The sequence below is a fragment of the Taudactylus pleione genome, unplaced genomic scaffold (assembly GCF_031769625.1).
Source record: "Taudactylus pleione unplaced genomic scaffold, aTauple2 ptg001096l, whole genome shotgun sequence".
NCBI lineage: Eukaryota > Metazoa > Chordata > Amphibia > Anura > Myobatrachidae > Taudactylus > Taudactylus pleione.
Window position 1 is genome coordinate 342501 of NW_028285497.1, and position 12703 is coordinate 355203.

The window sequence follows — 12703 nt, forward strand, 5'->3', positions numbered from 1 at the left end:
ACCACATATAATATGCTGCCCGGCCATCACTGTACCACATATAATATGCTGCCCGGCCATCACTGTACCACATATAATATGCTGCCCGGCCATCACTGTACTACATATAATATGCTGCCCGGCCATCACTGTACCACATATAATATGCTGCCCGGCCATCACTGTACCACATATAATATGCTGCCCGGCCATCACTGTACTACATATAATATGCTGCCCGGCCATCACTGTACCACATATAATATGCTGCCCGGCCATCACTGTACCACATATAATATACTGCCCGGCCATCACTGTACCACATATAATATGCTGCCCGGCCATCACTGTACTACATATAATATGCTGCCCGGCCATCACTGTACTACATATAATATGCTGCCCGGCCATCACTGTACCACATATAATATGCTGCCCGGCCATCACTGTACCACATATAATATGCTGCCCGGCCATCACTGTACCACATATAATATGCTGCCCGGCCATCACTGTACCACATATAATATGCTGCCCGGCCATCACTGTACCACATATAATATGCTGCCCGGCCATCACTGTACTACATATAATATGCTGCCCGGCCATCACTGTACCACATATAATATGCTGCCCGGCCATCACTGTACCACATATAATATGCTGCCCGGCCATCACTGTACCACATATAATATGCTGCCCGGCCACCACTGTACTATATATAATATGCTGCCCGGCCATCACTGTACTACATATAATATGCTGCCCGGCCATCACTGTACTACATATAATATGCTGCCCGGCCATCACTGTACGGCTATGATATGCTGCCCGGCCATCACTGTACCACATATAATATGCTGCCCGGCCATCACTGTACCACATATAATATGCTGCCCGGCCATCACTGTACTATATATAATATGCTGCCCAGCCATCACTGTACCATATATAATATGCTGCCCGGCCATCACTGTACTACATATAATATGCTGCCCGGCCATCACTGTACTACATATAATATGCTGCCCGGCCATCACTGTACGGCTATAATATGCTGCCCGGCCATCACTGTACCACATATAATATGCTGCCCGGCCATCACTATACCATATATAATATGCTGCCCGGCCATCACTGTACTACATATAATATGCTGCCCGGCCATCACTGTACTACATATAATATGCTGCCCGGCCATCACTGTACTACATATAATATGCTGCCCGGCCATCACTGTATGGCTATAATATGCTGCTCGGCCATCACTGTACGGCTATAATATTCTGCCCGGCCATCACTGTACCATATATAATATGCTGCCCGGCCATCACTGTACTACATATATGCTGCCCGGCCATCACTGTATGGCTATAATATGCTGCCCGGCCATCACTGTAACACATATAATATGCTGCCCGGCCATCACTGTACTACATATAATATGCTGCCCGGCCATCACTGTACTACATATAATATGCTGCCCGCCCATCACTGTACCATATATAATATGCTGCCCGGCCATCACTGTACTACATATAATATGCTGCCCGGCCATCACTGTACTACATATAATATGCTGCCCGGCCATCACTGTACGGCTATAATATGCTGCCCGGCCATCACTGTACCATATATAATATGCTGCCCGGCCATCACTGTACGGCTATAATATGCTGCCCAGCCATCACTGTACCATATATAATATGCTGCCCGGCCATCACTGTACTACATATAATATGCTGCCCGGCCATCACTGTACCATATATAATATGCTGCCCGGCCATCACTGTACCACATATAATATGCTGCCCGGCCATCACTGTACCACATATAATATGCTGCCCGGCCATCACTGTACCACATATAATATGCTGCCCGGCCATCACTGTACCACATATAATATGCTGCCCAGCCATCACTGTACCACATATAATATGCTTCCTGGCCATCACTGTACCACATATAATATGCTGCCCGGCCATCACTGTACCACATATAATATGCTGCCCGGCCATCACTGTACCACATATAATATGCTGCCCGGCCATCACTGTACCACATATAATATGCTGCCCGGCCATCACTGTACGGCTATAATATGCTGCCCAGCATCATTGTACCACATATAATATGCTGCCCGGCCATCACTGTATGGCTATAATATGCTGCCCAGCCATCACTGTACCACATATAATATGCTGCCCGGCCATCACTGTACCACATATAATATGCTGCCCGGGCATCACTGTACCACATATAATATGCTGCCCGGCCATCACTGTACTACATATAATATGCTGCCCGGCCATCACTGTACTACATATAATATGCTGCCCGGCCATCACTGTACTACATATAATATGCTGCCCTGCCATCACTGTACGGCTATAATATGCTGCCCGGCCATCACTGTACCACATATAATATGCTGCTCGGCCATCACTGTACCACATATAATATGCTGCCCGACCATCACTGTACCACACATAATATGCTGCCCGGCCATCACTGTACCACATATAATATGCTTCCCGGCCATCACTGTACGGCTATAATATGCAGCCTGGCCATCACTGTACCATATATAATATGCTGCCCGGCCATCACTGTACCATATATAATATGCTGCCCGGCCATCACTGTACCACATATAATATGCTGCCCGGCCATCACTGTACCACATATAATATGCTTCCCGGCCATCACTGTACCACATATAATATGCTGCCCGGCCATCACTGTACTACATATAATATGCTGCCCGGTCATCACTGTACTACATATAATATGCTGCCCGGCCATCACTGTACTATATATAATATGCTGCCCGGCCATCACTGTACCATATATAATATGCTGCCCGGTCATCACTGTACTACATATAATATGCTGCCCGGCCATCACTTTACGACTATAATATGCTCCCCGGCCATCACTGTACCATATATAATATGCTGCCCGGCCATCACTGTACCACATATAATATGCTTCCCGGCCATCACTGTAACACATATAATATGCTGCCCGGCCATCACTGTACTACATATAATATGCTGCCCGGTCATCACTGTACTACATATAATATGCTGCCCGGCCATCACTGTACTATATATAATATGCTGCCCGGCCATCACTGTACCATATATAATATGCTGCCCGGTCATCACTGTACTACATATAATATGCTGCCCGGCCATCACTTTACGACTATAATATGCTCCCCGGCCATCACTGTACCATATATAATATGCTGCCCGGCCATCACTGTACCATATATAGTATGCTGGCCCGGCCATGACTGTACTTCATATAATATGCTGCCCGGTCATCACTGTACGACTATAATATGCTGCCCGGCCATCACTGTATGGCTATAATATACTGCCCAGCCATCACTGTACCACATATAATATGCTGCCCGGCATCACTGTACCACATATAATATGCTGCCCGGCCATCACTGTACGGCTATAATATGCTGCCCGGCCATCACTGTACTACATATAATATGCTGCCCGGCCATCACTGTATAGCTATAATATGCTGTATTATATGTACTATAAAGTACAGTAATTCCTAATTGTACCATTACCATAGAATACATAGCAAAACTGGTAGAGAGACGGTTCTGCATAGTGCAATCACATACACAGTGCAATCACATACAGTACAATCACATACAGTGCAATCACATACACAGTGCAATCACATACACAGTGCAATCACACACAGTGCAATCACACACTGCGCAATCACATACTGCGCAATCACATACTGCGCAATCACATACAGTGCAATCACATACAGTGCAATCACATACTGTACAATCACATACTGCGCAATCACATATAGTGCAATCACATACAGTGCAATCACATACTGTATAATCACATACAGTGCAATCACATACAGTGCAATCACATACAGTGCAATCACATATAGTGCAATCACATACAGTGCAATCACATACAGTGCAATCACATACTGTGCAATCACATACAGTGCAATCACATATAGTGCAATCACATACTGTACAATCACATACTGTGCAATCACATACTGTGCAATCACATACTGTGCAATCACATACAGTGCAATCACATACTGTGCAATCACATACTGTACAATCACATACAGTGCAGTCACATATAGTGTAAATCATTTCCAGTTCTATGATAAAAGCTGGAAACACTATATTCCCCAGGTCCTTTCCTCGCTGTAAGAATGCGCCGTGATACAGAATAAGACCATTGGGAGAAGCAGCGTTTATTTAAAGAAAAGCATAGAAAACACAGGGTAAGGTCTGTACATAGCGTGTCCCCCACCAAAAGGAAAGTAAAAGGGGGGCACGTCCCAGGCAGGTAAATACATGAGTATGACACAAAAGATAAAGGTGATCTGGGAATATAATAAGCTGCCAGCCTGATAGTGGGCCCAGCAATGCGGCTGCCCCCTGTGTACTGACGTATGTTAGGCTAGCGGCCATTGCTGTTACGTTATAAGGCTCCTCTCTCACAGGTACAGGGTAGAGGCCTTTTCATTCATTTATGTGGCTGTAATGAGTGTAGAAGGGTGAGGGGCATTACTGAGGGGCATTACTGAGGGGCTGCCAGAGAGCGGCAGGGACGAGTCTGTAACGAGTGTAGAAGGGTGAGGGGCATTACTGAGGGGCTGCCAGAGAGCGGCTGGGACGAGGCTGTAATGAGTGTAAAAGGGTGAGGGGCATTACTGAGGGGCTGCCAGAGAGCGGCTGGGACGAGTCTGTAACGAGTGTAGAAGGGTGAGGGGCATTACTGAGGGGCTGCCAGAGAGCGGCAGGGACGAGGCTGTAATGAGTGTAAAAGGGTGAGGGGCATTACTGAGGGGCATTACTGAGGGGCTGCCAGAGAGCGGCAGGGACGAGGCTGTAACGAGTGTAGAAGGGTGAGGGGCATTACTGAGGGGCTGCCAGAGAGCGGCAGGGACGAGGCTGTAATGAGTGTAAAAGGGTGAGGGGCATTACTGAGGGGCTGCCAGAGAGCGGCAGGGACGAGGCTGTAACGAGTGTAGAAGGGTGAGGGGCATTACTGAGGGACATTACTGAGGGGCTGCCAGAGAGCGGCAGGGGCGAGGCTGTAATGAGTGTAGAAGGGTGAGGGGCATTACTGAGGGGCTGCCAGAGAGCGGCAGGGACGAGGCCATCTCACAATAGGAATAAATAGGTCAAATTTCTGTAACAAATATTTCACATGCTCTAAAGCAGATTTTAGCGTTTTTGAGATAGAAAGTGTCGTCCTGCGGGGAAAGGTCCATATTACATATATAAGGGAGAGCGGAGGGCAGGAGGCCGTGCCGTGTTATCTAGCAGCATAAAGGGTAATCGGGGAGAGATAAAGCGCTCTAACAGTGCAACTAAGGGTAAAAGGAGGAAAAAGTAATGCTCTGCGTAGCAGTGGAAGGGTTACTGGGGCAATGCGATGGAGGTCTGTGCTGCAATTCTCTCTAGCAATCAATGGGACCGATATCGCTCTGCTCTGCAAATCTGCTGTAGATCTCTCGGACAGAGACAATTCTAGTGATTGCAGAGGTTCCCCCACTAGAGGCGGGAGAGGAAGGGTTAATGATTATATGCTCTGCGGTGAATAGGGTTAGGTGTTCTGCTGTCCTCCCTCGGGGTCTCAGCCGGTCCCATCGGTAGAAGGACAGAGCGGAGAAGGCGCCTCCTCAGCCGGAGTGATGGCGGGCGATGGGGTAGGTGTGTCCAGGCTGGGAGTCTTCTCCTCGTCCTTGGACGGAGAGGGAGTTTTGGACTCCGTATGTTCCGGGGCTCTCAGACGCTTCATCATGGTGGTGACTCGCACGGCTTTCTGAAAGAGACAGATTGTGGCGTTATGCGTCTGCGAGGATAACGGGAGTGTGGGATGTTCCTGCATGAGTGCCGGTGATTAATCGCTACATGCAGGAAAAATTGTAGACCAAGATCTCACTGGCACCTGGGTGGACAAGATGAGGGGATTGGGTGTAAAGGTGCGTAGACACTAGACAATATTTTGCACAATTTGCCCGATTTCGACGCATCGGAACGTCAAATCGTGTAAAATATGTCCAAATCACGATCATGATGCCGATGCGTGTCCGATCGGGTCATACATCACATCTTCAGATCTTCCCTACAGCAGACGACATCTGCCAATCTCCTGGTCAGATCGTCTGTCAGATTAGACAGTTTATGCAACATATCGTTTGTCTGGGAGTTCAAGGGAAATCGTTGATGACATTGCATCTTTTGCGAGTCGTCTAGTTTGTACGCACCTTAAGATGTGGCTGAATTTCTCATATGTACTAAGGGTGAAAAGCCTCCCCTATGTAACAAGCATCGTGGAGATTCTTGGACAGATTTGTTATCTTGCCGACATCTCTTGGCCTGAACGCTTGGTCTCCTGAGTCTGAGTGAGGTACCAGAATTCATGGGAGTCCCAGCTAGCTAATTGCCCGGAGGACTCGGGTGGTGGCATTCAGGGGACTGTGGGCCCAGGTCATGGCCACTCTTCTTCTTTAAGTCAATTTTGCACCAGAGCTGTGAGCCAGGCCCAACGGCAAAGCTTCTGGAGGGTGTTTTGGGCAGGAATGAATAAGGGGCACTGCCTACTTCCATCCCAGGCACCCACAAATCTGGGGAGAGATTTAGGGGCCCAGTTAGTTCTATTATTATACGTAATGAGTTTTAAAATTTGTTGCGTATGATAATTGGGCTCCAGCCAATCAGCTCCCAGCTGTCATTTGTCAAACAGATGACTGTCAGGAGCTGATAGCGGTGCTCCAGCCAATCATACACAACAAGTTTTAAAACTCCTTGCGTATGATAAAACTTGTTGATAAATCTAAATCCTAAATCTCTCCCCAGACTTGTAGGTGCACAGAACGTTCACAAAAACAGCGCATGCACAACACTGCCTACAGCTGCGGTAATTCTGTCCCCCCCTCCCACCTCCGCTCACCCCCCTGTCCCCTCCTCCCACCTCCGCTCACCCCCCTGTCCCCTCCTCCGCTCACCCCCCTGTCCCCCTCCTACCACCTCCGCTCACCCCCCTGTCCCCCTCCTACCACCTCCGCTCACCCCCCTGTCCCCCTCCTACCACCTCCGCTCACCCCCCTGTCCCCCTCCTACCACCTCCGCTCACCTCCCTGTCCCCCTCCTACCTGGACGCTGCAGCCGCCTCTGGCTTTTTAAAAAAAACTTTACTTTGTTCTGCCGGGAGACTACAGTCAGGGCAGCAAACGGAGATGGAGGAGGGACCAGGGAGCGACAGAGCGAGCCGAGGAGGACCTGCCCAGCTGACAGCAGGTAAGTGTAACCCGCTATATGCCACCTGAGAGTGGCGTATAGTAACACTATCAGATTCCAAAAATACATAATGCCTAATTTCTACATCCCCATACTAATGTACTAATGTACCCATACTAATGTACTAATATCCCTATACTAATGTACTAATGTACCTATACTAATGTACTAATGTATGGGGAGTGTGGAAATTAACGCATTAGAGGGATAATAGTAATTGGAGCTCTCACTAGAGGGATAATACTTACTGGAGCTCTCACTAGAGGGATAATAGCTACTGGAGCTCTCACTAGAGGGATAATAGCTACTGGAGCTCTCACTAGAGGGATAATAGTTACTGGAGCTCTCACTAGAGGGATAGTAGTTACTGAAGCTCTCACTAGAGGGATAATAGTTACTGGAGCTCTCACTAGAGGGATAATAGTTACTGGAGCTCTCACTAGAGGGATAATAGTTACTGGAGCTCTCACTAGAGGGATAATAGTTACTGGAGCTCTCACTAGAGGGATAATAGTTACTGGAGCTCTCACTAGAGGGATAATAGTTACTGGAACACTCACTAGAGGGATAATAGTTACTGGGGCTCTCACTAGAGGGATAATAGTTACTGGAGCTCTCACTAGAGGGATAATAGTTACTGGAGCTCTCACTAGAGGGATAATAGTTACTGGAGCTCTCACTAGAGGGATAATAGTTACTGGAACACTCACTAGAGGGATAATAGTTACTGGGGCTCTCACTAGAGGGATAATAGCTACTGGAGCTCTCACTAGAGGGATAATAGCTACTGGAGCTCTCACTAGAGGGATAATAGTTACTGGAACACTCACTAGAGGGATAATAGTTACTGGGGCTCTCACTAGAGGGATAATAGCTACTGGAGCTCTCACTAGAGGGATAATAGCTACTGGAGCTCTCACTAGAGGGATAATAGTTACTGGAGCTCTCACTAGAGGGATAATAGTTACTGGAGCTCTCACTAGAGGGATAATAGTTACTGGAGCTCTCACTAGAGGGATAATAGTTACTGGAGCTCTCACTAGAGGGATAATAGTAATTGGAGCTCTCACTAGAGGGATAATAGTTACTGGAGCTCTCACTAGAGGGATAATAGTTACTGGAGCTCTCACTAGAGGGATAATAGTTACTGGAGCTCTCACTAGAGGGATAATAGTTACTGGAGCTCTCACTAGAGGGATAATAGTTACTGGAGCTCTGACTAGAGGGATAATAGTTACTGGAGCTCTCACTAGAGGGATAATAGTAATTGGAGAACTCACTAGAGGGATAATAGTTACTGGAGCTCTCACTGGATGGATAATAGTTACTGGAGCTCTCACTAGAGGGATAATAGTTACTGGAACACTCACTAGAGGGATAATAGTTACTGGAGCTCTCACTAGAGGGATAATAGTAATTGGAGCTCTCACTAGAGGGATAATAGTAATTGGAGCTCTCACTAGAGGGATAATAGTAATTGGAGAACTCACTAGAGGGATAATAGTTACTGGAGCTCTCACTAGAGGGATAATAGTTACTGAAGCTGTCACTAGAGGGATAATAGTAATTGGAGAACTCACTAGAGGGATAATAGTTACTGGAGCTCTCACTGGATGGATAATAGTTACTGGAACACTCACTAGAGGGATAATAGTTACTGGAGCTCTCACTAGAGGGATAATAGTTACTGGAACACTCACTAGAGGGATAATAGTTACTGGGGCTCTCACTAGAGGGATAATAGCTACTGGAGCTCTCACTAGAGGGATAATAGTTACTGGAGCTCTCACTAGAGGGATAATAGTTACTGGAGCTCTCACTAGAGGTATAATAGTTACTGGAGCTCTCACTAGAGGGATAATAGTTACTGGAGCTCTCACTAGAGGGATAATAGTAATTGGAGCTCTCACTAGAGGGATAATAGTTACTGGAGCTCTCTCTAGAGGGATAATAGTTACTGGAGCTCTCACTAGAGGGATAATAGTTACTGGAGCTCTCACTAGAGGGATAATAGTTACTGGAGCTCTCACTAGAGGGATAATAGTTAATGGAGCTCTCACTAGAGGGATAATAGTTACTGGAGCTCTCACTAGAGGGATAATAGTAATTGGAGAACTCACTAGAGGGATAATAGTTACTGGAGCTCTCACTAGAGGGATAATAGTAATTGGAGCTCTCACTAGAGGGATAATAGTAATTGGAGCTCTCACTAGAAGGATAATAGTAATTGGAGCTCTCACTAGAGGGATAATAGTAATTGGAGCTCTCACTAGAGGGATAATAGTAATTGGAGCTCTCACTAGAGGGATAATAGTAATTGGAGCTCTCACTAGAGGGATAATAGTAATTGGAGCTCTCACTAGAAGGATAATAGTAATTGGAGCTCTCACTAGAGGGATAATAGTAATTGGAGAACTCACTAGAGGGATAATAGTTACTGGAGCTCTCACTAGAGGGATAATAGTAATTGGAGCTCTCACTAGAGGGATAATAGTAATTGGAGCTCTCACTAGAGGGATAATAGTAATTGGAGCTCTCACTAGAGGGATAATAGTTACTGGAGCTCTCACTAGAGGGATAATAGTAATTGGAGCTCTCACTAGAGGGATAATAGTTACTGGAGCTCTCACTAGAGGGATAATAGTAATTGGAGCTCTCACTAGAGGGATAATAGTAATTGGAGCTCTCACTAGAGGGATAATAGTAATTGGAGCTCTCACTAGAGGGATAATAGTAATTGGAGCTCTCACTAGAGGGATAATAGTAATTGGAGCTCTCACTAGAAGGATAATAGTAATTGGAGCTCTCACTAGAGGGATAATAGTAATTGGAGAACTCACTAGAGGGATAATAGTTACTGGAGCTCTCACTAGAGGGATAATAGTAATTGGAGCTCTCACTAGAGGGATAATAGTAATTGGAGCTCTCACTAGAAGGATAATAGTAATTGGAGCTCTCACTAGAGGGATAATAGTAATTGGAGAACTCACTAGAGGGATAATAGTTACTGGAGCTCTCACTAGAGGGATAATAGTAATTGGAGCTCTCACTAGAGGGATAATAGTAATTGGAGCTCTCACTAGAGGGATAATAGTAATTGGAGCTCTCACTAGAGGGATAATAGTTACTGGAGCTCTCACTAGAGGGATAATAGTAATTGGAGCTCTCACTAGAGGGATAATAGTTACTGGAGCTCTCACTAGAGGGATAATAGTAATTGGAGCTCTCACTAGAGGGATAATAGTAATTGGAGCTCTCACTAGAGGGATAATAGTAATTGGAGCTCTCACTAGAGGGATAATAGTAATTGGAGCTCTCACTAGAAGGATAATAGTAATTGGAGCTCTCACTAGAGGGATAATAGTAATTGGAGAACTCACTAGAGGGATAATAGTTACTGGAGCTGTCACTAGAGGGATAATAGTAATTGGAGAACTCACCTTCCACTTGGCTTTAGCAAAATTTTTCTCAATCTGAGCACAGACCCCGTCCTTTATGTTTTTATCAGATGCTGCATTACCTGAAACCCTAAAAAAAAACATGAACTCCAATTAATGCAGAGTAGCAGATACTGGTATAATAATTTCACAATGGTGGAGAATCCCATGTCATGGAAAACCCCTGTTATGGCCAGCAAGAAGCAGAGCACACTGAGGGTAAGGAGAGGTGACTTTATATGGCTTTATGTTACATTGCACTATAGTCTTGGTTCATGTTGGTGTGCTCTGGGTGAGCTTCATAACATAAACCACATTTACGGGAATAAAACAATGTGCTTCATGCAGTGCAAATGCCTTTTACACCTGTTATGGTGCAGATTTGCCTGATGTATAGCAACATCCATAGCTTGTACATGTGACTACGATGGTGTCTGCAGGGGGCGCTACATGCAGCATCTCCTGATGGGAGGAAGGGAATGGGCCAAGTGTCTGTCGCTGAGTGTGGGAGATGTGAGTGAACTAAACAACCGGCAATGAGTTTTCGTTTTGTAGGATGTGGTTATATAAGTGTGAATGATGTGGTGGGAAGGATCAGTGTATGGAGGAGTTTTTGTATCTGAAATGTATCTACCGGCTAAAGCTTTAGTTATACTGTCCTTAGCTATAGAGGAAATGTATCTACCGGCTATAGCTTTAGTTATAGTGTCCTTAGCTATAGAGGAAATGTATCTACCGGCTAAAGCTTTAGTTATAGTGTCCTTAGCTACAGAGGAAATGTATCTACCGGCTAAAGCTTTAGTTATAGTGTCCTTAGCTATAGAGGAAATGTATCTACTGGCTAAAGCTTTAGTTATAGAGTCCTTAGCTATATAGGAAATGTATCTACCGGCTAAGCTTTAGTTATAGTGTCCTTAGCTATAGAGGAAATGTATCTACCGGCTAAAGCTTTAGTTACAGTGTCCTTAGCTATATAGGAAATGTATCTACCGGCTAAAGCTTTAGTTATAGTGTCCTTAGCTACAGAGGAAATGTATCTACCGGCTAAACCTTTAGTTATAGTGTCCTTAGCTATAGAGGAAATGTATCTACTGGCTAAAGCTTTAGTTATAGAGTCCTTAGCTATATAGGAAATGTATCTACCGGCTAAGCTTTAGTTATAGTGTCCTTAGCTATAGAGGAAATGTATCTACCGGCTAAAGCTTTAGTTACAGTGTCCTTAGCTATATAGGAAATGTATCTACCGGCTAAAGCTTTAGTTATAGTGTCCTTAGCTATAGAGGAAATGTATATACCGGCTAAAGCTTTAGTTATAGTGTCCTTAGCTACAGAGGAAATGTATCTACCGGCTATAGCTTTAGTTATAGTGTCCTTAGCTATATAGGAAATGTATCTACCGGCTAAAGCTTTAGTTATAGTGTCCTTAGCTATAGAGGAAATGTATATACCGGCTATAGCTTTAGTTATAGTGTCCTTAGCTATAGAGGAAATGTATCTTCTGGCTAAACCTTTAGTTATAGTGTCCTTAGCTATATAGGAAATGTATCTACCTGCTAAAGCTTTAGTTATAGTGTCCTTAGCTACAGAGGAAATGTATCTACCGGCTAAGCTTTAGTTATAGTGTCCTTAGCTGTAGAGGAAATGTATCTACCGGCTAAAGCTTTAGTTATAGTGTCCTTAGCTACAGAGGAAATGTATCTACCGGCTAAACCTTTAGTTATAGTGTCCTTAGCTACAGAGGAAATGTATCTACCGGCTAAAGCTTTAGTTATAGTGTCCTTTGCTATAGAGGAAATGTATCTACCGGCTAAGCTTTACTTATAGTGTCCTTAGCTATAGAGGAAATGTATCTACCGGCTAAAGCTTTAGTTATACTGTCCTTAGCTATAGAGGAAATGTATCTACCGGCTAAAGCTTTAGTTATACTGTCCTTAGCTATAGAGGAAATGTATCTACCGGC

General features: G+C 45.1%; 1 protein-coding gene across 2 annotated transcripts in view; it reads right to left on the minus strand.

Moving 5' to 3' along the window:
* Positions 1–4238: 4238 nt before the first annotated feature.
* The window catches only part of CAMKV (CaM kinase like vesicle associated), a 207921-nt gene continuing 199456 nt past the window's right edge, over positions 4239–12703 (minus strand). For both annotated transcript variants that reach the window (XM_088461783.1, XM_088461784.1), the window contains exons 10-11: positions 10747–10834; positions 4239–5828 (exon numbers count right to left, since the gene is read on the minus strand). In XM_088461783.1, the coding sequence (XP_088317909.1) occupies positions 5640–5828; positions 10747–10834 (277 nt within the window). In that variant the 3' untranslated portion in view covers positions 4239–5639. The remainder of the gene's footprint in view (positions 5829–10746; positions 10835–12703) is intronic.